This window comes from Desmodus rotundus, chromosome 5 (genome assembly GCF_022682495.2).
Source record: "Desmodus rotundus isolate HL8 chromosome 5, HLdesRot8A.1, whole genome shotgun sequence".
NCBI classification, from domain to species: Eukaryota; Metazoa; Chordata; class Mammalia; order Chiroptera; family Phyllostomidae; genus Desmodus; species Desmodus rotundus.
Window position 1 is genome coordinate 153,624,383 of NC_071391.1, and position 25,349 is coordinate 153,649,731.

General features: G+C 42.8%; 1 protein-coding gene across 11 annotated transcripts in view; it reads left to right on the plus strand.

Moving 5' to 3' along the window:
- Positions 1-25,349, plus strand: part of DTNB (dystrobrevin beta) — a 168,363-nt gene that overhangs the window by 94,220 nt on the left and 48,794 nt on the right. For 8 of the 11 annotated variants that reach the window (XM_053925400.2, XM_053925396.2, XM_053925397.2 and 5 more), the window contains exons 10-11: positions 11,944-12,021; positions 23,884-23,973. In XM_053925400.2, the coding sequence (XP_053781375.1) occupies positions 11,944-12,021; positions 23,884-23,973 (168 nt within the window). The remainder of the gene's footprint in view (positions 1-11,943; positions 12,022-23,883; positions 23,974-25,349) is intronic. The other 3 variants (XM_045189235.3, XM_053925399.2, XM_045189236.3) reach the window with 1 other exon arrangement.

The window sequence follows — 25,349 nt, forward strand, 5'->3', positions numbered from 1 at the left end:
AACATTCTCTCTTTTTATATTTTTTAGAAGAGCTTGTTTAAGATTGGAATTATTTGCCCCTTAGCCTTCTCTGTGGGAAAGTTTTTAATGGTTAATTCCATTTTTGAAAATGCTTATAAGACTATTTTCATTTTTTATTTATTTTGTAGTCACTTTGGAACATTTTATACTTGTAGGAATTTGTCAGTTTCTTCTAAATTTTCAGTTTGTAATATTTTAAAAGTTTGTAATATTTTGTGTACAGTATGTATGTTACTGTCCCTTTTTTCATTCCTAATTTCATGTGTTTATGGTTTTTCTCTCTCTTTTTTTATTTGAAAAATCTTGCCATAGGTTTGTCTAACCTCTTGGGTTTTCAGAAGACCACCTTTTGTTTTTTATGATTCTCTTATTGTATGTAATTGTATTTTTAAATTTCACTTCCACCCTTACCTTCATTATTTTTGTTATAGTTTCTGTGAGTTTCTTTTGCTACTCTAAGTTCTTTAAAGACATGGCAGCTTACTCGCTTCAAGTTTCCCCCTAATGTAAGCACTGAAGCCTATTAACTTCTCTAAGCACTACCAGAGTGGTGTTCCAGGGCGCAGTATATAATTTTTTTGTTTAGCCCTAAACATTTTCTAAGTTCTGTTAAGATTTCTTCTTTGAGATGTATACTTCCTTAATTTCCAAACACAGTTCCTTTTTGTGATTAATTTTTAGTTTATTTCATTTTGGTCCACATTATTCAGTTCTTTCCGATTTGTTGATACGTATTAATTATCGAACACAGACTCCAGTTTTTATCACGGTCGCTGTAAATTTGGAGATAACACGTATCCTGTGCTAGCTGGGTGCAGAATTCACGGCACAGGACTGACTCTACGTCCGTGGGGTCCACTTTGTAGTCACGCTGCTCAGCACTTCCGTAGCCTTATTTACTTCTTCCAAGTAATGCATTTCTCTAGCAAATGGAAAACTTATTTTCACGTAGTGCCTCTCTTTATTTCTGATAATTCTGTGTGTTCTCAAGTCTATCTGATATGCTAGTAATGTCTTTTAACATCTTCTGCTAGGTATGTGCCAGCTATTACTTTCCCATTCTTTTAGTGTCGGCCTTTCTGTGTCCTTGGGTTTTCAGTCTGTTTCTTGCAACCTGGATTTTTTTTTTAAGAAATTTTATTTTTCAATTACAGTTTATTATTGGAATATTTAACCTTTTGTCAAACTTGCTGCCAAACTTTTCTGAATTAGTAAATATCTCAACTATTTTTCTTGGTCAAGTTTTTAGTTTAAAGATCAAATTTGTTACATTTTTTCATGGTTTATGGCTCCCCTTTCATATTTAAAATAATGTTCTCACCTAAACATTATAAAAATACCTCTGTCTATAATAAAAATTTTCTCATTTCTGGATTTCTTCTGTAATCAGATGAGACAGAATTTAAGATTATTTTTTTCAATATGGATAGCCATTTGTTCCAACTCCATTATTTTCCTAATTATTTTGTTGCAGCTTTAATATGACTTCTTTTAGCAATTGATACTCACTTTGAAGCTCTGAGAAATCATATAAATTACATATTTGCCCTCTCTATGTAATTTTTTAAAAAGATGTCTTTGCTTTATGGTCTGTCTTTATCTTAGGGGCAGGTTAAGAAAGGCTTTTGTGAAGAATCAATAACATTTACAGTGAAGCTTAAGAGATGAATAGGGATTAGGCCGGTGGAAGGCAGTGGGAGGAGCGTTCCCAGCAGAGGGGGCCCTAGGACCGAGGGCCAGGAAAGTCTGCACTGGTTCGCAAAGGCGCCCGAGGTTTTGGTCGTTATCTCAAACTGAAGGGTTTGGATAGGAGAGGGACATGTTGAATTTTATTTAAGAAAAGGCATTGCCTACTGTGGGGGAATAGGAGTGGGACCACAGTGAAAAAGAAGAGCCGGCTAGGATTCTTTTTTTCCACCAGCCAGGTGAGAGATGGCGGTGGTTTGAGCTATCATAGAAGTATACCCAGAAATAAGATTAAAACCCCAGTAGAAATTTGGGTCAGGAATTGAAACTCAAGGTATACCGTAGTGTTAATTGCTTCCATTTCATTTCTGACATAGAGTAGAGATTTATTCAGAGCCTCACAAATTTGAGATTCCAGAGTTGCTGATATTTGTGGAGCACCCTTAGTGTTCCAAGTCCATTGCTCACCTCCTGCTTACCCCTCAGTGTGGGTCCTGAGCCCAGGGTCGGACTTTTTCTGTTATTGGTAGTCTGGCTGACGAAATAGGTAATGTACTCATCAAAAGTATGTATTTTGTTAGGCTGAGATGAGGAATCCAAAAGATCTTTGAAATTAAGATTAGATGTTAAAGACATTCTGATAAATTAGAGAGTTGTTTTTGTAAGGAAACAATTCATTCCAGGTTAATCTAATTTTCTGTGCACAGCCTAGAAGTGGTTTAAGAGTGGGATTTCCACAAGCAAATTGTTCAGATAGGCATTTTTATTATAGTGGAGTTCTAATGATGTAGTAGGGAGAGAATAAATCACACAAAAACTATACTCTGGGGCTCTTATTGTTTTACCTTCCTAGAAACAACTTTACAAGAACTGTGATCTAATATCATGCTATTGGTGTTAATTTATACACTAAACGATCGAAAGTAAGTTTTTCTAAAAGTGCCGCAGGTAGTTGAGACACTGCACCACCCACCAGCGATCGAGAACAGACTCAAGAGCCACCCTGCCTCAGTTCAAATCCTGCTTCTGCCGTGACTGGGTTGCGACCTCAGGCATCGCACGTTACTTCTCTTCATGCCTCAGTGTCTCCATCTGTTAGAATAAAGATAATAATAGCGTCTGCCTTATCGGTGGTTGTGAGGTTCGAGTGAACGAGTCTGCGGGAAACACTCGAGCTGAGTGTGGCACGCGTGAAGCCCTCAGTGAGTGTTGCTGCTACTGTTATTAAAGACTCTCCACGCTTGACTCCATTACCAAGTTACAGACAAGACTTCGCTGCAGCTGCCAATACTGTAAACACATCTACCCCATGTAACAACGAAAAATGTCACTATTTCACTCTGAGAATAGTCTAGATATAACTAGACTAGATATAACACTAGATATAACAGAGGTTACTCCTTACACACTCTACACGTCTGTGTATTAACCTGCATGGGGCTGACTCACGACCAACAAATATTTCCTGAAAGCCTGCTCCATACGCAGGCCCTCGAAATACAGTGATAAACAAATCACAGGTTTCTTAGTCTGGTCGTGGACACAACGCAGGTTGATTTAAGGTGGTTACTTTCTTTTTGGAGGAGGTGGTGGTAGGGATGTTGGGGGACTGTGCAACTTCGAATCTATTCAAACCATTTAACAGGTTCTTCTTGTAGTGACAGTGTCAAAGTTGTCTCTGGGTTTGTAACACTTTCCTTTTCAGTTTGCTTTGTTAATAATAACAACAATACCATAGACTCACCTTAGAAAGTTGACTCAGTGGTGTTATAGTTACATTTTTGCTTTAACTTTTTCCTACTTTATAATTTTTACATTAAACATCTTTTCCTCCAAAAATCAGGAAAAATTAAACTGGAAGAATTGGAGAAATATAGAAAAGTATAAATAGGCAGGAAACAAGTTACCCATAATTCCACTTTTCTTAACAGTTTGATATATTTCCTTCAGATATTTTGTCTTGTTATATTTAGATGAGACCATGCTGTGCGTATGTATAAATAATTTTATCTTATTTTAGAGGGCTATTGCCAGGATAAAATAATGTATTTAAAGCTCTAAACACAATGTCTGATAGACTTATATAAATATTTAATAGTTGTTAGCTATTATAGTTATCTTGCCCTTCCTTTTTACCTCTTACAAGCTAAGCACTTTTCTATGTAATTAGAAAGTCTTCATAAGCATTATTTTTTAATGACAACACAATGGCCTATAATTATGGATGCACCATTGTTTACTTTTCCTTTGTCTTATATTTGAACATTTAGATTTCTACAATATTTATCCTACTCTAAGTATTTCCCTAAATATTTAAAAGTGTAGACTCGTCTTTGCATTTCTGATTAATTCCTTAGAATTGATTTCTAGAAAGGGAATTATTGAGTCAAAGTGAACATTTTTAAAGGTCTTTAATAGACATATTACCCAATTGCTTTCTAGAAATTTTGCTTAACTTTATACTTTTACTCTTTCCCGAGAGTGAGTTAACGGCCTATCTCAGAAAATCCCCTCCAGCCCTGACCAGTGTGGCTCAGTTGGTTGGAGCATCATCCTATGAACCAAAAGGCCAAAGGTTCAATTTCCTGTCAGAGCACATACCTAGGTTGTAGGTTGGTCCCTGGTTGGGGTGCATACAGGAGGCAACCAATCGACGTTTCCCTTTCTCTCTCTCTCTCTCTCTCTCTCTCTCCCCCCCCCTTCCTCTCTCTCTGGAATCAATGGATATGTCCTTGGGTGATGATTAAAAAAAAGAAAAGAAAATCCTCCCCAGCCTTAAGGATTACCTTTCTTCACCTTTTTTTTTTTAAAGGTTTTATTTATTTTAGAGAGAAGAGAAGGAGGAAGAAAGAAAGGGAGAAAACACTGATGTGAGAGAGAAACATCAATCGGTTGCCTCTCACACATGCCCCGAATGGGGACTGAACCTGCAACCCAGGCTTGCGCCCTGACCAGGGGTTAAACCAGCGCCCTTGCGCTTTGTGGGACAACACCCACCCAACTGGGCCACACCGGCCAGGGCAAAGATTACCTTTTAAAAAATTATGTTTTAAAGGGAAAGTGGTCTGTAATTTTAACAAATTTCTTTGCTTTTTTAAAAATACAATTAAGATACTTTTATGTTATTATTTGTATTGTTTTTTAAAGGTATATTTTCACTTTGCTCATTTATCTAATTGAAATCTTAATAACTGTCTTAATGAATTTGTGTGAAGACTATTGTTACTTTCTCATATTTGTTGAAATAAATCCCCAAATTTTGTTTTCTTTCTACTTGATTTTAATATTTCAAGTTAATTAGTCTTTTCCTTTGTAAGTTTTTTATGGCTTTTGAGCTTAGACCATCCTTTCTGTTCATAGACCTGTATTTTTGTCCTAATTTATGTAAGTTAGCATTTACATTTAGCTCCGGAGCACCCCGGCAGTGTATTTGCCTCTGTGGGGCGAGGGGTCTTCCTTTGCTGGGGTGCAGGCATAGAACGCCGGACAACGCGTTGGGTTTGTGGTAGGGTTCGCATGTCAGCGAATGCCAGCTAACTGGTCCGATGAGGCGTGTGGGTTCTGCTGCTTTCTGAGTTTCTGTCTGCCCCTGGAAGCATTGTTCTTGCTCTGCCTCACTGGGGCTGTGAAGACTTTTTTTAAGCAGAAGTCATTTTTGGTGCATTACATCTCTCTTTTTATTTAAATCCTCACCCAAGGATATGTTTGTTGATTTTAGAGAGAGAAAGGCAGAGAAAGAGAGAGAGAGAGAAGCATTGATGAGAGAGAAACATCAATCGGTTGTTTCCCATATGTGCCCCAACCAGGATGGAACCCACAAGCTTTTGATTTACGGGACGACACTCCAGCCAGCTGAGTCCCTCCGCCAGGGCGTGTGTTACATCTCCTGACTGCATCTGAGCTGTTGGCTTCCACAGTGACTTGTGGATCTAGTGGGAGACATCAAAGATCCCCTTTATGTTTTCTTTTTCTTTTCTGGTTTTTTTTTTTTTTTTTTTTTTGGCTTTAAAACAACAGAAAGTCATTGTTTCACAGTTCCGAAGGCCAGAGGTCAGGGGTCACACTGTTGGCAGCTTGGTCACCACTGGAGGCTCTGAGGGAGAGTCTGCTCCCTGCCCTCCCGAGTGTCGGGTGGTTGCCGACTGTCCTCAGTGCTCCTTGGCTTGTGGTGGCATCACTTCACTCTTTGCCTCTTCCTCTTCGGATTGCTGCCTTTCTTCTGTGTGTGACTGTGTCTCCTATTCTAAGGACACCAGTCACTGAATCAGGGCCTGCACACTCTAGTATGACTACATGTTGACTCATTACCTCTGAAAACTTCTCTTTCCAAATGGGGTCACATTCTGATGTTGCTGGTGCCCGTGAATTTTGGAGGAATGCTATTCACCCCAGTACAGGAAGGAATCAGAGTCTGACTCTATTATGCAGACTTTAAGCAATCCTCTGTTTTCTGTCTCACACCTCCTGATCTCAGACGTACCTGTGCATTCAGATCCTGAGTCCTCCCGGGCCTGGTTCTGCCTGCTTTGGTCTCTCCAGTCCTGCAGGCTCAGCTTCCACTTTCTCTGTTCTGTCCAGTGAGGGACCTTGTGTGGCAGATATACAGTCATCATGGGCATAGACTCTGGGGCCAGATCATCTGGGTTTAAATCCTGGCTCTGTGGCTGTGTTACACAAGTGACTTAACCTCTCTGTGCCTCGGTTCGCTCATTTGTAAAAGGGGGTTGATAATAAGAGTACCTACTACATACAGTTATTTTGAGGAGTAAGGGGAATGCTTAGGATGGTGTCTGGAACGAAGGGTTTGTGATGACTCTTGGCTGCTCTACTTCTAGATTCAAACGTTTAGTGGCAGTTTTTCCTCTGGTTGCCTTTGTCCCTCTATGTTTTCAGAGGCCTCTTTCATCTTGGACTGCAAACACATACCCATTTTCTCCTCAAAATTTGCTAGAAGTCTGATATTTGGGGCAGCCATGATTGGTTTATAGCTTATATTACTGTCTGGTTTTGAACATTAGAGAAGAGGCTTTGACTGTGTGTAGACCGTCATATTTGAGCATGGTGTTTGCCAAGAGTTAGAGATGATTACGAAAGACTTTTATGATATTGGATCAAACAAAATGCTACAAATCATGAAATTTTATCACATGGATCCATGTATAAGGGTTTTAAAATGTTGTTTTGTCATTTTTCCTCTGAGAATGCCAGAAAGAAATTGAATGAGTGCAGTGTCTTCAATACTGATATGTACTAGGTAACCGCATTAGGTTGGTTTGTTTGCTATTTTTTGGTTCATAAGGTTTTTAACTGTCATTTCGCAGTGAAAATTTTTAAAGTTTCCTCGGAGTACTTAAAATGTGAGAGGCATAGGTCAAAGAAAAGCAAATCTTATAAAACCGGGTTCCAAAGAAAGAAACAAGACTTTTTTTTTTTTTTTTTTTTTTTTTTTTTTTTTAAATATATTTATTGATTATGCTATTACAGTTGTCCCATTTCCCCCCCCACTCCACTCCATCCTGCCCACCCCTCTCCCTCCCACATTCCCCCCCCATAGTTCATGTCCATGGGTCATACTTATAAGTTCTTTGGCTTCTACATTTCCTACACTATTTTTACCCTCCCCCTGTCTATTTTCCACCTATCATCTATGCTACTTATTCTCTGTACCTTTACCCCCCTCTCCCCCTCCCACTCCCTTATTGACAACCCTCATGTTCTAGTTGTTTGCCTAGGTTGCTCTCGTTTTTGTTTTATGTGTGGTCGTTAATAACTGTGAGTTTGGTGTCATTTTTACTGTTCCTATTTTTGATCTTTTTCTTAGGTAACTCCCTTTAACATTTCATATAATAAGGGCTTGGTGATGATGAGCCTCTTCAACTTGACCTTATCTGAGAAGCACTTTATCCTCCCTTCCATTCTAAATGATAGCTTTGCTGGATATAGTAATCTTGGACGTAGGTCCTTGCGTTTAATCTTGGGTAATGTAATTATGATGTGTCTTGTTGTGTTCCTCCTTGGGTCCAGCTTCTTTGGGACTCTCTGAGCTTCCTGGACTTCCCGGAAGTCTATTTCCTTTGCCAGATCGGGGAAGTTCTCCATTATTTGTTCAAATAAGTTTTCAATTTTTTGTTCTTCCTCTTCTCCTTCTGGCACCCCTATAATTCGGATGTTGGAACGTTTCAAGGTGTCCTGGAGGTTCCTAAGCCTCTCCTCATTTTTCCAAGTTCTTGTTTCTTCATTCTTTTCTGGTTGAATGTTTGTTTCTTCCTTCTGGTCCATACCATTGATTTGAGTCCCAGTTTCCTTCTCATCACTATTGGTTCCCTGTACATTTTCCTTTGTTTCTGTTAGCATAGGCTTCATTTTTTCATCTGTTTTTCGAATAGATTCAACCAAGTCTGTGAGCATATTGATAACCAGTGCTTTGAACTGTGCATCCGATAGGTTGGCTATCTCTTCGTCGCTTAGTTGTATTTTTTCTGGAGCTTTGAAGTGTTCTGTCATTTGGGCCATTTTTTTTGTTTGTTTGTCTTGGCGCGTCTGTTACTTTAAGGGGCGGAGCCTTAGGTGTTCACCGGGGCGGGGTAATGCTGGTCGCTGCGCTGTGATGCTGTACGTGGGGGCGGGGCCGAGAGGGAGCAATGGCGCCCGCTTCACTCTCCTCCGGATTTCAGTCTTTCACTCCGCTACCCACAATCAAACTGGGCCCCTCTGGTGCTGGTTCCCGAGTAATTGGGCCTGTGCACACTCTAGGCCCCTGTGGGTCTCTCCAACAACCTCTCCTGTGAGGCTGGGAGTCTCTCCTGCCGCCCCAACCCCCAGGGGCGCTTTCAATCAGAGGTTTGAGGCTTTATTTCCCCGAGCTGGAGCCCTGGGTTGCGCAGCGGTCTGCTTCTCTGCCCGCAGTTCGTCCGGTTTATCTGTGGGCGAATGTGGTGCCGCAATGTGCTATCCGCCACTCTGCCTGCCCCACTCTCCGCCACTCTGAGTCCGGCCCTCTGGGTTTATCTGTGCAAATGTGGGACCGCAGGGTCTGCTAGTGCTCGGACTGCCTGCGCCATTTGTCCCACACTCCGCCAGTCTCAGTCCCGCCACAGCCACGCGAGTCCTCTCCACCCCAGTGCCGTCTCCGCCCCTCCTACCAGTCTGGATGAATGATTATTTTCTGTTTCCTTGGTGTTGGTCCCCCTTGCTGTTCGATTCTCTGTCAGTTCTGGTTGTGCGAGGAGGCGCAGTGTGTCTACCTACGCCGCCATCTTGGTTCCACCAAAACAAGACTTTAATACAAGGCCTAAGATAGACAGAATTGGGGAGCTCCTCTAATTATAGTCAATATCCAACACACTGGTCCTGTTACCCCTTGTTTTTTCTGTTTATGGCAGAGAGGTGCCCAGGGAAAAAAGAATGTAATCCATAAAAGAACAGCAGGCACTCCGGCAAGACCGTCCAGTTCTTGGGTGGACGTGGTCCAAATCTCCTCGTAGTGGTCAGAGAGTAGTCAGATGTGCACGGGTACTTTCTCCTCGGGTGCTCGCGCGTGACTCTGAAAGGCCGATTGTTCACGTCTGTCTCTGTTATGTGGCAGACAGATTTCTCATCCAACTCGATGGTATTTCAGGATGGAGAGCCCCCTGTAGGAGCCGTTCATCAGCACCTCCACGACCTCCATGGTACCGTGGTTGGTTCCCTCTCTCTCTCGGCCCGGTCCAGCCAGGTCACATTGGGCTTAAGGTGCCAGCCCTTGGTGATGCGGGTGGCCACATCCTCATCATCAAGCCTGTGAAAACTGCACCTGGGGCCTTTCAGCGTCATTTACTATTAACTTAGCTGTACTTTTGCCTCTTCCGTGTGGTGTGATGGCTGAGCACTCATAGTTTCATCCGTGAAATCCCCATTTCTCAGTAAAAGTGGGGGAGTCCTCTCAGAAATTTCAGCCCGATCCATAGAGACTTTTCCCTCATACGGGCAGTCTGGTTCTCCAGTTGCTCTCGTATTCCTCTTGGATGTCTTCTCATTCCCAAGAAAACAAGATTTTCTGTGCCCTCCCCAAAGGAGAAACGGCAGGAGAGGGCGATACCAGTCAAAGGGCGGCCTGTAACTCTTCCCTAGACGCTACACATGGACAAGCAGGAGTGTGCTGGCAGTCAGCAGCAAGAAAGACCTTCTGTGTTACAGCTGGTCCCTCTGATCAGCCAGGTGAGAAGCAAGTGGGGTGGAGTCAGGCAGGTCTTCAAAGGGACCGTTGTGTGGCAGTCTCCAGGGTCTTCTCGGTGATTCTGTTGTTACCAAACTGTGGCAGCAAAAGCTCAATGCTCCGTGAAACTTAATACTTCTAATGGCTGTGTTTTTTGGCCAAACAAACGTGTTTGCAAGGAAACCTAGACAGGGTGGCAAGGTGGCCCTGGATTTCGGGGACAGGTTACCAGATGGGGGCAATGTAAAGCAGGGCGTGGTTCAGAGAGCAGTGACCTGCGTTAGTTTTGAAAGCAATATGAACGTGTTCTTATCTTACTTGGGAAGGGGGTCGCTAATAGTAATGTGTTAGAGAAGCAAAGTCCATTCTGTTTCCAGGACCAGGATGTTTGTGGTGCTCTCAAGTGCGAAAAGCTATGAGGCTAGATTTCTTCTTTCATAGGCATTGTCTCCTTGTTCCATTTGGACAACTGATTTAAAAGAACTGGTGGCAAAAATGTAAATTTAGGACTAAAATTAACCCAGTTTTTGAGTTGATGTTCACTTCTATTATTAATCAACCTAAAACGATTGATTATTATCCAGCAAAGCCAGTAGTGTTAATAGATCGAACGTTTAGGGACAAAACCAGGTATCTGTTTGGAAGGCAGGTAGTAAGATAAATAATGTGGATTTGAAGTCCAGCGAGGCGTGCTTCAATTCTGAATGCCTGCCTTGGGGACCTGCCACGCACTCGGAGGGTGTGTGACAGCGAGCACAGTGCTATGGCTTAAAGATCAAGAGACCTAAATCTGTTCCTGCAAATTATTTGCTATCTGTGGTTCTCTCCATTAAATGGGAAATTACAAAAATATTTCCCTACCCAGAAATGAAAATTGGCTTTAAAAAAAAAGTGCCCAGGTAGACAGACGTAGATCTGCGTAGACTGATCCATTCATCCCTCTTAACCTTTCGTCTAGGTTCCTTGGCTCTACCTGAGAAATTTCCCTTGAGACTTTATTAGAACGCACTATGAAACCTGTAAAACAATAAAGGTGTTGGTCCCTTCATGTTTACCAAGACTTGCTAAGTATAACCTCTACAAAAACATTTTACATAATTAACTCTTAAGGAGAAACCAGGAGATAGTTCTCAAAACACCTAAATATGAGAGAAGGATTTTCCTGCTTTACTTTTCTGATTTTGGTGAACAAATTTCTCTGAAAAGTACTTTCACTTTAGGAGAGGAAGTAGGAGATTTCCCAGGAGAAACTGGCAACAGTCATGTGAACCTGGCGGGGGGGGGGGGGGGGGGGGGGGCGGGGCGGGGGGGAGGGGGGGCGCTGTCGAGGGCCTGAAAGGCCAAATCGTAGATTCCTTTTGGTAAGTTTGGATTCATTCATTCATTCTAGACACAAGAGGGAGAAATAGACCTGGAGTCCAGAAAACCAGCAGTTAAAGACAAGTTATCAAAAAACGCTTACCTTCAAATTTAAATTTGGATTAAACTAGAAAAGGAAGCATTGTAAGTGGAGCATAGGTATAAAATGTGGTTCATTGTTCCCAGGCTGGGGCCATTGTTAAGAGTCTAGTAAAGGATTAGTGCAAGAATTTAGCATTTAACAGTTTAGTTGTTTTGGTAAGAAGTGTGCAGGCTAAGTCTGAGGGAAGGCGTGGGCTCCAAGGACGTCTCAGGTGCTGCGGTGACCTGTGTGATGCAGCACAAGCGCCCACACCCAGTAAAACACCTGAAATGCAGAGCTGCTAACGAAGTGGAAGAACTCGGATTGCCGGGTACTGACTGACACGACAAAGCAAAGAGCGCAGCGCCTGTGTGCGCGTGGAACGCTCCTCCCGGTAACATCTGGCTTCACTGGGAGGACCCTTCCTGTGGAATTTACCTTAGGCTGGAAGTATCGATTGTTTTTTTTCCTGCCCTCTCTCCCCGTGGGTCCCACTGTGCTTCTCAGGAATGATGGTTGGTTCTTTTATCATTCTTCATTTGCTCTCCCCCAGCCATGTTGGTGATTATTAATATGACGTAAATATCTTTTTTTTCCTCAGTCCTCCTCGCCCTCTGGCCAACATGAATGACACCGTGGTGAGCCACATGTCCTCTGGAGCGCCCACCCCCACCAAAAGGTGCGTGTCATGGCTTGTGCCTCAGTCGCCACTCAGATTTGGGGACAGGCCTCTGGTTGGGAAACAGAGCGTTCCACGGGGCAGAAAGGACTGACTTGCTTTCTCCTCCTTTGACTCTCCTGTAATATTATTTTCTACTTTTTACTTATTTATTTTCCCACTGACTCCTACATATAGCAGCTGAAGGAGTCTGTTTTGAGTGGTGCCTTGAGGTGGAAACTCTGCGTTTGTGACAAGCAGCGAACATGGTGTCAAAACAGATTAGGCATGTTTGAGATCTTTTCCCGCACGTTAAAAACATTGTGATAATCCCGAATTTCAACACTCGTGCATTTGAGTCTTTGAGTGTCAGGGATGGATCCCGTGTCCTGATTAGACTGTGCGAAGTAATTCCTCACATTCTCCTGAGTTGTTCTGCCGATGATTCAGCAACGTTGACGGTGAAAAGCACAAGAAGTAGTTTCCTTTACGGTCCTTCAAGGAACCAGAACTCTGTGTCTCCTTTCTCTTTATTTAATTTGTTTTGCTCCAAAACTCTCTTAGGCAGAACTTGAAAGAACTGTATAAAATGGCTGACCTTCTATTTGATTTAAGCTGTTCCCTGACCAGAGCAATGCAGAAACTCCCTCGGGCACAGCCCTTAAAGAAGTCTTTCTGATAGTCACCACTCATACAGGAAGCGCCAACAACAAAAGCATGTCAACCCAGTCCCCACGTCCTTCCCACGGGAAGTCGCTCTGCGCCACAGTGTGCTGACTGCTTTGGATTGATTCGGCTATAGACATGTCATCTGGTTGATAATGCTTCGATTGATACATGATATACAGCAGGTCCTCAGGTAGCATGGCTTCATTCAATGTCATTTCATTACACTGTTGGTAAGATGCCCACGGAACTTGTCTTGTTTTATCAAGTAGCCTGTGGTAAAACTGGTTTCACTGTACGTCTTTTTGCCGCGGTTCCGAGAACCTACCCACAACGTTAAGTGAGTGCTTGCTATATAATACTTAAGATCAACTCTGTTAGTTCCCACGGGCTGAAACTCCTAGAGCAATGTTTCCCAAACCTGACTGATGCAAACAGTCACCTGGGCCCCTTACTGAAGATACAGCCAACTGGGACCACGTCAAACCCAGTGGATCCGGAGACCCTGAGAAGCTGCACGTTCAGCAAGAATTCCAGGCGATTCTTATCATCAGGCAAGTTTGGAAAATAGCCTTAGAAAGAAGCTAAGTAGTAAACTGTAGGCGGGCTCCCCTAGAGCGGAGGATTTAGGGACTTCATACATCAGAGTGACCCAACAGCACAGTGTAGCCCACGTGGAGACTCAAACCCTGGCCCGGCGAGAGTGCTCGCCCACGGCCTTATTGAAACACCGCCGGCAGGGGAGTGGCCGCGCCGCTTCTTGTGGGCGGAGGTGATGGTACCGTGTACTAGAGCGTAGACTTTTTATTTTTTTACATTCTCAACATATTTGTTTACTTATTTTTCTCGTTTTTTAGATAGAATTTATTGGGGGTGACATTGGTTAATAAACCCACACGGGTTTCACGTGTACAGCTCTGTAACGCGTCGTCTGCACACTGTGTCACGCTAGAGCAGCAATTTCCAACCAGCGCGCTGCAAGGATTTGTGAGACATGCAGTAGCTGACTATCTAGTAGGGACACTGACCTCTTTTCCCTTAGGCGGCCAGACAAAAAGATGACAACTGCCAACACCACAATAGCCACTTGGTGTGAACGAATCAAAATTATACCTATTTTTTGTAGGGTCAGCAAAAAATATAAGTAATACATTTTCTGGTGTGCTCAGAATTTTAGTAGTTTGTAGGTGCCGTGACGTGAAAAAGGTTAAAAATCTCTGTGCGAGAGCGTGGGCTCTTGAGTCAGACTGTTCTCGTTGGAATCCTGGCTCCTGCCTGACCTTGGACAAGATTCCTATGTTCTTTTTTTAATCTATAAAATGGGGACAATAATAGTGCCTCCCTTGTGGGGTTGGTGTGAGAACTTAAGATGTTGTTTTCGTTATTTAAGAAATGAACTGTAATGAGAGAGCTGGTGAGGGAGAACAGAATAATTTATGAGTGATACTCCCTCAAGGGGAACAGAATGCTTCTGGAAGGAAACAGAGCAATGAGTCTTCTCCTGTCTACCTGGACATGACAATGACCCTTGCTGCCCTTTGTCCTCAGCTTCTTGTGTTAAACACCCACAGCGTTTACCCAGACCCGGACCCAGAGTCTATCAACTTGGGGATGTTTCCATTTCAAAATTAGGAAGACAAGGTGCGTTGTTGGAAGAAGTCAGCTTGTAGGTTGTGTGTGAGTTTTAGCAATGCCGCTGATTGGGGTTTCGCTTCATCTGAGTTGTCTTCATGTGGTGGTTTTGTCACTTGAGTCACCTGAGTCCCCGAGGGCCCTGCGTGCCTGCGCACCAGACGTTCAGTGACCACAGCCGAATGCAGCTGCCAGAGGCTGTTAGAGGGAGCGCATCTTTCTAGACCAGGGGTGTCCAACCTTTTGTCGCCTCTGGGCCATGCTGGAAGGAGAGTCATCTTGGGCCACACATTAAATACACAAACGAAAACTGATGACCGAAAAAAAAAAAAAGGTTTTAAGTAAATTTACGATTTTGTGTTGGGCTGCATTCATAACCATCTGGCCTGCATGAGGCCTGCGGGCCACAGGTTGGACACCCTGGTCTAGACAACGTTGTATGGCTCACAGAGACGGAAAGAAGGGACTCTGGAGCAGTAACCATCGAGGCTGCCTCTGTGGAACTGACCTTTAGGCTTGAGGTGTCAGTATTAAGCCCCAGGTGTACAGTAAGTGGCCAGCTGCAATTGTCAGTCACAAAGTATCTACCATTTTTGAAAGTGGTGTTAGATAATATAGCGCAGCCTAGATTAAGATTTTATTTTGAAGATAGCATTTCAGCCAGCACCTCTTTCTAGGTAGACTTAGTCCTGGAGGTGGTTGGCTAGGGGCTGCCCAGCACACCAAGGGCAGCCAAAGCCCCTAGCAGAGCAGAAAGGGAGCATCACCAGACTCTGCAGACACAGGACTGAGGACACTCAGTGGAGGAGAGGGGAAGTGACGAGCCCCGAGGAAGTAAAGAGCTTACTGGCTGGAAGTGCGTATTGTTCGGAACAGGGGCTACGAAGGGCCAAATCTATGAATTGTGCAATTAATGTTCACATGTCATATCATAATGTCACCCTGGATAGAAATGGCATCTCCTACAATTCAAAGGACTGTGTTACTAGTGAGGGGGCATCTGGTTCCCATGTAGCCTCTACTGCAGGAACTGCCCTTCCCAATTCACCACAGCATTTAGACCCAGGCAGCTGCATTCGGCTGTGGTCACTGAACGTCTGGTGCACAGGCACGCAGGGCCCTCGGGGACTCAGGTGACTCAAGTGACAAAACCACTACATGAAGACAGCTCAGATGCAGCGAAACCCTAATCAGCGGCATTGCTAAAACTCACACACAACCTACAAGCTGACTTCTTCCAACAACCCACCTTGTCTTCCTAATTTTGAAATGGAAGCATCCCCGAATTGATAGATTCTGGGTCTGGGCCTAAATGCTGTAGCGAATTGGGGTTTCCTTTAGAACTCAGCATAAGACAAAAGTCCCTCGGCCCCTCCCCCACGTACAGCGTCACAGCGCAGCGACCAGCATTACCCCACCCCGGTGAACACCTAAGGCTCCGCCCCTTAAAGTAACAGACGCCAAGACAGACAAACAAACAAACAAAAAATGGCCCAAATGACAGAACTCTTCAAAGCTCCAGAAAAAATACAACTAAGCGAGGAAGAGATAGCCAACCTATCGGATGCACAGTTCAAAGCACTGGTTATCAATATGCTCACAGACTTGGTTGAATCTATTCGAAAAACAGATGAAAAAATGAAGCCTATGCTAAGAGAAAGAAAGGAAAATGTACAGGGAACTAATAGTGATGAGAAGGAAACTGGGACTCAAATCAGTAGTGTGGACCAGAAGGAAGAAACAAACATCCAACCAGAAAAGAATGAAGAAACAAGAACTTGGAAAAATGAGGAGAGGCTTAGGAACCTCCCGGACGCCTTGAAAGGTTCCAACATCAGAATTATAGGGGTGCCAGAAGGAGAAGAGGAAGAACAAAAAATTGAAAACTTATTTGAACAAATAATGAAGGAGAACTTCCCTAATCTGGCAAAGGAAATAGACTTCCGGGAAGTCCAGGAAGCTCAGAGAGTCCCAAAGAAGCTGGACCCAAGGAGGAACACACCAAGGCACATCATAATTACATTACCCAAGATTAAACGCAAGGACCTACATCCAAGATTACTGTATCCAGCAAAGCTATCACTTAGAATGGAAGGGAAGATAAAGTGCTTCTCAGATAAGGTCAAGTTAAAGAAGTTCATCATCACCAAGCCCTTATTATATGAAATGTTAAAGGGAGTTACCTAAGAAAAAGAAGATCAAAAATAGGAACAGTAAAAATGACAGCAAACTCACAGTTATTAACGGCCACACATAAAACAAAAACGAGAGCAAACTAGGCAAACAACTAGAATATGAGGGTTGTCATTAAGGGAGTGGGAGGGGGAGAGGGGGGGAAAGGTACAGAGAATAAGTAGCATAGATGATAGGTGGAAAATAGACAGGGGGAGGGTAAAAATAGTGTAGGAAATGTAGAAGCCAAAGAACTTATAAGTATGACCTATGGACATGAACTATAGGGGGGGAATGTGGGAGGGAGGGGAGTGGGCAGGATGGAGTGGAGTGGGGGGGGAAATGGGACAACTGTAATAGCATAATCAATAAATATATTAAAAAAAAAAAAAAGACAAAAGTCCCTGAATTAGACAAGGACATGCACAGGAATAAAAATGCAGGAAAATTTAAGAGCCCCAGTTTCTACTTTCTAATAGGCATTGCATAGAAAAAAATAGTGATAGCCACAGTACTCAAAAATAATACTGTGTCATACATCAGTCCAAACAGTCAATGATCTCAAATATAAGGGTTACTTTTTACAGAAGAAAACCTTACAAATGGCAGCGATGCTGGCTGTCGTGTGAGATACTATGAATTATGTTCCTGGGAGGTTCCACTCTAGGGATTTGCCCTCTTTAATATTCTTTTATTATTTCCATATTGGGATTTCTGTAATTTAAAAAATGATGCCTTTGCCTCAGTGTAGTTTCTGCAAATTATATTGAAAATAAAAGGTTAAAACATAATTGGAATAATATTAAATTGCTTTCTTTAAAAAGAATCAGAATAGTTCACCTAAAAACAGACAACAAAAAAACTTTAAAAGAGGCTTAAAATCTCCCTCCTCCATCTAATTTCCTCTACGGTTTGCTTTTGTCTCTTTGTCCCCAAGGCTCAGAATGTGAGCTGTGATGCTGTGCTCTGTACTGTTTTAAGTCGTTCCATATATTCAGACCGATGTGGGAAATGATGCTAATATTTTCTATTTTTAATGTCTTCTGAAGATTTACCTTATTTGTAAATGTTTAAGTTTTTACAAGTCTGTGGACATTTCATATAACTATGGCAGTAACAAAAACCTTCAGTATAAAACTTTTTGCTGTGTGCATTTGGTTGGTATATTAGTATCAACTCTTAATTTCAGGTATTAAAATTTAACTTTAAAAAACACAAACCCAGTTAAGCAAGATGAAAACGTTATAATTAACACTACTATAGTGTACCCTAAGAAATGTAGGAGGATAGATCTCATATTATGTATTCCCACTCAAGTGAAAAAGGGCGGGGGGAGTCACAAACCCACAAAGGCAGAAGCAGAAAGAGAAGGGCAAAAGTGTCCATGGGTCACCAGGGCAACTGAACTGCTCCAGGATGCCCTGCGTCCCCTGCTTCCCCAGTCTTCCTTCCCTTGTACTGCGGGACAGCTACTTCTCATTCCTGCCAGCGCTTCAGACACATATCCAGCGCTTGTCACTCAAGATGCTGGGCTCCTCCCATGGATGAGAAAGCTCCAAGGATTGTATGACTGCCCATCCTTGTATGTGTGTGATGAGTTATACCGCTAAGAACAGAAGAGAGCGATCCTGGGAAGAAAAATAATGGAGGTTGTTGACAGACCACTGTTTTGCTACCCAGCACACGAATGTGTGCAGAAGTGTGTCCTTGCCCACATGAACAAGCCCTCACACACTTCCCGCACACATTCACATTTCCAGAGTGTTTCTTCTTCACGTAGTCCAGCCCTCCATATACAACTGCAGATGCACACGAGCCTTTCCCAGGAGTGTCGCCCACCTCCTGCAGACAGCACGGGGCCCCAGATAGCCAGGCTATGTCCGTTCGTCCAGGTGGGGGCTAAGTAGGCCACTAATTCTGAATAGTCGCCGATTGCTAGGAATCTTAAGAAAAGGCAGGATGTTATCCGTTGGAATTTTTCTGCGTTATTTTAACACCAACTTCATAAGAAGGGAAAAGCAGTTTTTAAAGGCCAGAAGATCTCACTGTAAAAATACTATTTCTGACCAAATTTGGAGATGTAATTGTATTAAAAAGGCTTTCTGCTTGGATGCCAGGCCGAAAGAGTTTTTCTTGTTATCTACAGACTACAGTGAAGTGACAAAAGCCACGAGCTGCTGTGTTTTTAGACTGAGAACGGAAGAAATGTTGGGGAAACGGAGAAAGGAGGCAAGATGGGATCAGTTGAGCCAGAAGCTGTCCATTTATGGAGTCACGCCACTGATTCTCATCCTTCCTGTGAAATAAGAAAAGCAGAATTTGATTGAAAAGCACAGTAATGAAGGTTTCAGCCTGGGCATGGGACAACCAGCTTGTGTGAATTCATGAGAATCTCTCCATGGCAACACAGGGATTTTTTTTCCCTCCAATATTTTTTTTGAAAGACAAAAAAGCAGAGTAATTGAAAATTAACACATACTCGTATGGAACAGCAGGGTCCTCCCTGCTGGCCGGGTTCCAGAGTCCATCCTATAGCTTGGGCAGACCTCCAGCTTTTAACTGCTCCTGGGTTGGGATTGAAGTCTATTTCCATTCATGCATTTAAGGTAAACCCACCAGCAGTTCTAACTTAGGTTAATACAAACAAAAACAATGCGTGTGTATATTTATAATTTACATATACAGTAATATATATGTTTTTTGTCAAAAAGGGAAAGTTTAAATTCAAAAAGTAAATCTGGAAATCAGGTACAATTTTGAATGTGAGTAGGAAATACGTAGACATGTAATTTCTTCAGCTACCATGGGCTGCTGGGATAATGCTTTTCCTTTTGGCTTAGACCCCTAATTATCTGGCAAACAACGCCAGTTCTGAATAACAGTCTTCACGTGAAGCCGATGGAGCTCGGTGGACTGTTGCTTTTGTAGTGCACGCCTCATCTCTGTTCTGCCGTTCCCTGGTCAGGTCTCCCCTTCCCGTTACTCTGCCAAAGCCATTTCTGTCCAGGAGGCCGGTGGCTTCCTTAGCGCGAATCCAGGACTTACCTTACTTGATCTATCAGCGGCAGTTGACATAGATGATCATTTTCTTTTACTTGAAACACTTTCTGCCCTTGCCTTCAGGTATTGTGCCCTTCTGGTTTTCCTCTTATCCCTGCTCGGCCTCCTCTGCTGGCTTTTTCATACTTCTTTGAACTCTAGACGTTAGTATCCCAGAGGGACCCCTTCTCACTTTTGTCTGCACTCACTCACTGTAGGGAATCCCATCTAGACTCAGAGCGTTAATACAGCCGACACACTGGTGACTTCCAAACTTATTTTTCTGGACCCGACCTTTTCCCTGAGCTCTGACCGTATACTCTCCTCCTAGTCAGTATTTTCACTTGGCTGTTTCATGCATGCCTCACAATTAGCATGTTTCAAGCTGGGTACTCTGCCTTTCCCCACCGAACCTACTTCTCCCATGTCTTCCCCAGGCTCAGTCAATGGCAGTTCTCCTAGTTGCTAAGTCAGAATCTTTGATCCTCATCCCGTCTCATCTGTCAGATTATTAGCTCAGCCTCATTCAAAAACACCATCAAAATATGTTCAAGATCTTGCTATTTCTCACCCCTTCTGCTCCTGCTAATTTCCTAGCCTCTTTGGTCTCTCATCTGGCATGACGCAGCAGCCTTCTAATTAGCTGCTTCTTCCCCTGCTCTCTGGTGCTTTACCTTCAAATGAGCCTTTTACAATACAAGCTGCATCTTGTATTGTAAGATGCTCACCTCTGCTCAAAGTCCTCCAATAACTTTACACCTTGGAGTAAAAACTAAAACCCTTATAATGGCCTACCAGATTATACAGCATTACTTCTCCATGTCTGCCTTAAAGAAGCAGTTTTGTTTTAATTTCTAGTTTGAAGTGGATCAGTACTTTACAAAGGTGTGATAAAAATGAGTTACTATAAGAACTTTCACTCCGGTCATGATGAAGTAACTGGCCACAGATTAGCTCTTCCACTATAAACTGCTAGGAAACCAGTCTGAATATAACAACTGTTTTCAGAAATTAGAAGGTAAATAAGGCAGGGCTGATCTCTGAGGGATGAGAAACAAATGAGGAGATTGCTGTGATTGTCCAGGCTTTCTGCTGAGAGGCATTTGCCCAGCTCCAGTGTGCGGTACAAGCAGAGCAAGGCAGTCTTACTGAGAATAAGGAGACAGTGGTTGGAGTTCGGGGAGGCAGGAGTTTATGGAGCAGATTACCAGAGCATAGGAAGTATGCAGAGAAAGAGCTCCATAACTCTGCATGGAGGACTCTTGAGTCTTTGGGTAAAAACTAAGCTACATTTGCATAGAATGAGATTTCACAAGATCAGCAAAGAACAACTACCTGGGAAATTACAGCCCCCGAAGAATATGAAAGTGGAATAAGTACCCGGGATTACGCGGTTGTTGAGTTTCAACCAACATGGTAGAGAGACATCATTGAATGCTTGAGGCATTCAATAAAGACCCCAGAGAGTCCTAGGGACAGGGCAAAAATAATCCTAGGTAAAGTTTACCCTGGATCTGCACTAATGAAGCTTAAATCCAAGCCTCATAAGGATGCAGCCATCCACAAGTAAATTAACTAACAGATTCTTTGGAGGAAGACATCAAAATCCAGACATTCAAAAACAATAAAAAATTTTTTAATCCAGACATTAAACAATATAATACTCACAATTTCCATCATTCAGTAAAAAATTAGAAGGCATAGGAAGAAGCAGGAAAGTATGACCTGTAACCAGGAGAAAATTAGTTAATGTAAAAAGAGCCAGAAATAATAGCCATTATGCAATTAGCAGATAGAGACTTTAAAACAGTCATGATAAATACCAAAGAATATAGTGGAAAATATGAACATATTGAAGAGAAAAATGGAAGAAATAAAAAAATCAAGTATAAATGTAATTCTAACTTTCTACTTAAACTTACCATTTTTAAATTAAAAAAACAACTTCTAGAGTTGAAAAGGATAATACCTTACATGAAAAATTCAAGGGATGGACTTAACAGACCAGAATGCAGGTGAAAAGTCCACTGAACTTAAAGACAAACGACCCAAAATGAAGCACAGAGAAGGAAAAAGTTGGAAAACAAACACAGCATCGGTGACTTGTGGAACAATGTCAAGCAGAGGGGGAGAGAGAAAAAAATAGTTAAGAAAATAAATTTTTTCCAAATCAGTGAAGATTATAAACCCACATATACAAGAAGCTCAACAAACTGTAAGCAGGATAAATAGAGAAAACCATACCAAGGCACATCACACTCAAATTGCTAAAAACCAGTGATAAAGAGAAAATATTCAAAGCAGCTAGACAAAAAATGATGTTACTCACAGGGGAACAAAGATAAGATTTTTCAGTGACTTCTCATTAAAAACAATGCAAGCTAGAAGAAAATGGAATGGCATCTGAAAGTACTGAAAATTTTGTTTTCTAAAATATATAAATTTACTAGCTTTATCCACCGAAAAGGTCTAGAAGCAGTGACAACCCAGGAACACTGAGCGCCATAGACCCCTGTCTGTGGTCTCTAACACTCTTTTCCAGTAAAGGGAACCTGAAGTCCTTGGAAGAACGGTGGATATCAAGTGTGGGGCAGGATATACTCAAGATGGGACTAGATATCCTACTGTCCCAAGCAAGAAAGCTAATAAGAGCTACTGTGTATGTCGGAGGAGCACAGGAGCCTACTGCCTACAGGGCTCCCGCTGACCAAAGATAGGACAATCTGAGCAACAAAAAGATGATTGTAACTGATTGAAGCACATCAGATACATACAGATCTGAGTTCATGTGACACTAAAAAGGAAAAGCCCTTGGTAACCATTGGAGTTTGCTAGGGTACCAACTCACTCCTTGTCCTGAATTTTGTTCAGTAATAGGAAACATCATCCATTCATTTTACCTTTTCCAAGTGAGCAGTATTTCAAGATAAACAAATAGAGGAGAGTTATAAATGGAGAAAATGAACATTTTGCAACCCTTACGGAAATAATGAATGTAGTCAAGAGCATCAATAAAGGCAAAAACCATCAGGTGTAATGTTGATGGGGGACTTCATAATGGAGACACGTAACCAATAACATCTGAACCCACTGGTCAACATTCATATTTCATTATGTGCCTCCTACTTGACTTATAAGTACAGCGTATTACCTACGATGGAGTCTAGCCCCTTCCCCCTTCCAAAAAAAAAGGCACAAACTTTACCCAGGCATTTATATCTAATCACAGAGGATAGAGAGACAAATTAAATGACACCACAGGAAATAATCAGTTAAATACAGAATATAGGATATGCTAAAAGACAACCTGTTTTCTTCACAAATAAATGACAGAATGGAAAAGGAGGAAGTGCTATAGATTAAAAACAGAAACATCAACCAATTGCAAGATCTGTGGACCTTGTTTGGATCTTGATTTTAACTGTAAAAGTATTTTTTTAAAAGATTGATGAAATTTTCAGATGGACTGAGTTTAAGTATTTTTGTTAATTTTCTAGGTGTCATAATGCCATTGAGGTTATTTAAATTAAGTATTTCTGAGGCAAAGAATAAGTTGTCTGGGATTTGCTATAACCACCCTTCCTGCACAAACTGTTAGGAAAAGGAAGACTAGAGTGAACAAGTAGGAAAGTGTTGATTTTTGTTGTCGTTTGGTGATGGGTACGTGAAGGGTGTTCATTGGATTACTCTCTATTTTGTGCACATTTTAACATTTCTACAATAAAAAGTATTTATTTTTAAAAAGATAGCGTGCTCGAGGACCTTCCGTCGATCTCGAGGAGAGAGCCTCGCTCGGAACACATGAAGTGTTGTCTCACAATGAGATACAACTCTGACAAGTTTGGTTTAAGTACCAGTTGTGTGGGAGAGAGCAGAATGATGCTAGAGGCGGTGTTCTTACAGAAATAAAAAGGTTGAACTGCTATCATGAGGCAACACTGACAACTCTTACATCTAGACAAAGGGGGTGAAAGCATTAGGGGGCCTCTTTGTGGTGTTAAGTAGACCCACTTTGCCTGTCCTCGTGCCAGCCGGCATTCCCTTAGAGGTGCACCCATCACAGAGCCCCGACCCTGGACAAGCCTGTGGGGCAAGGCTCCATGGTGGCCCCTCCGTGGTTTCTTTGCTCAAGGGTTGTGGTGTCAGGTGGCCAAAGCTATCTCCTAAGGGACTTCTTTTGCTCAAAGGCTTTGTGAGACATACTCCCTATGGTATAACACCACATTCCATTACGCATTGTGGTTTTTTTTAAGTTTGTCTTATCATGATTTATTATTTTTCTATATTTCTTTGAAATTTGCCCATTTTAACTCATGTTCATTTCTCGCTCTGTGTTTGTGTCATGCTTGCTGTCTTTGCCTCCATTGTCCCTAGGTTACAGTGTAGCCAGGATATGCCCAGTCACCTGGCCGATGAGCACGCGCTGATAGCCTCCTATGTGGCCCGTCTGCAGCACTGTGCACGGTCAGTGGGAGGGCGGCAGCAGGCGGGTAACCCGGGGCTGAGCAGAGGGTGGGGGAGCTGCGTTGCCCAGGGTTGCCAGCTGGAAAACGCTCTGCATGTGGGGTTTTGCCTGAGAAGCTCGCAGCTATGTTTGGCAGAGTTTATGTTATTGCTAAAGCATTAACTTCTAAAGGAGAAGGAGCCTTGCCAAGCCCAGGCACTTACCTAAACATATAGTCAAAATTCTCCTTTGAAGTGGAGCTCACTTCCTTCAGATTGTACTTAAAGAATATACAAACCTCGGAGAGATAGGCGGTCCGAAGATGTACATCCACAGAGGCATGTGATGAGCCTCTATGTTCATTCTTGCCTAAGTAGTGAGATCTTTCTGTTGATACTCAAAGCCTAGGCCAGGCAGCCCACGCACATCGCACTCCGTCTCATCTCCGGTACTGCCACTGTTAACATCTTCACACCTCACACTGCCACCTCGTCCCCCAAGTCTGCCGTCATTGTTCATTTAAACCAGTGCTTTTCAGCAGTGGTATTGGGTCATTGTTGCCTTAGGGACTTTTTCCCAATGATGTATGCCTCCTCATACTATAATAATTACATGTGCTATACTAGCCCCACATGCCCCTTTCCCTGAAGCCTGTGATCATGACTCATTCTTAATATGGGAAGGTGACCGACCCTTCAGTGGGTTAGGACAGAAAACCGTTTGATAACCACTAACCGCAGCGAAGGTAACCCTTTAACAGAGTTCATACCAAAGTGCTGTCACGCTCAGGCAGACCTGGCCACCTGCCCGCGCCATGCCCACACCCACCAGCACTCCACAAGGAGAATGCAGGTGAAGGGTGAGTCACCCAAAGCCATCGCAGCCGCTCTGCATGGCAGAGTCACTGTACCTGACAATGAGATTCTTAGTCTTGGGGGGACCCCATGATGTATAAACCAAATACATAAGGGAGGCCGGAGCCTTAAATTTTGGTCTTCGTTTTGCCCATAGCATACCATGGTTCCATGAGAAGGCAACTCTTATTCCCCATGCTGACAGATCAATTAATAGTCAATGAGGAATGCATATATTTAAAAAGGACTCTTGTTAATATTATACTTTATATCATTTCCCATAGTTTCCCTAGTACGACTAAATAGCATTGCTATTTCTAGGCACTTACCTAGCTCTAGAGCCTTAGAGAGACTGTAGGGTTCTCGTACTTCCCAAGTACGTTTGACAGGCTTCTGCTTCAGGAGGGCAGGCGGGGCCTGGCTGCTGCTTGTGCACTGTGTCACAGAGAGCGTCTTCTCATCCGGCAGAGATGGTTTCTGTGCGGTCTGCCCCGCCCCTCGGTCGGCAGGAGCAGAGTCGTCTCCCCTCACCCCTGGCAGGA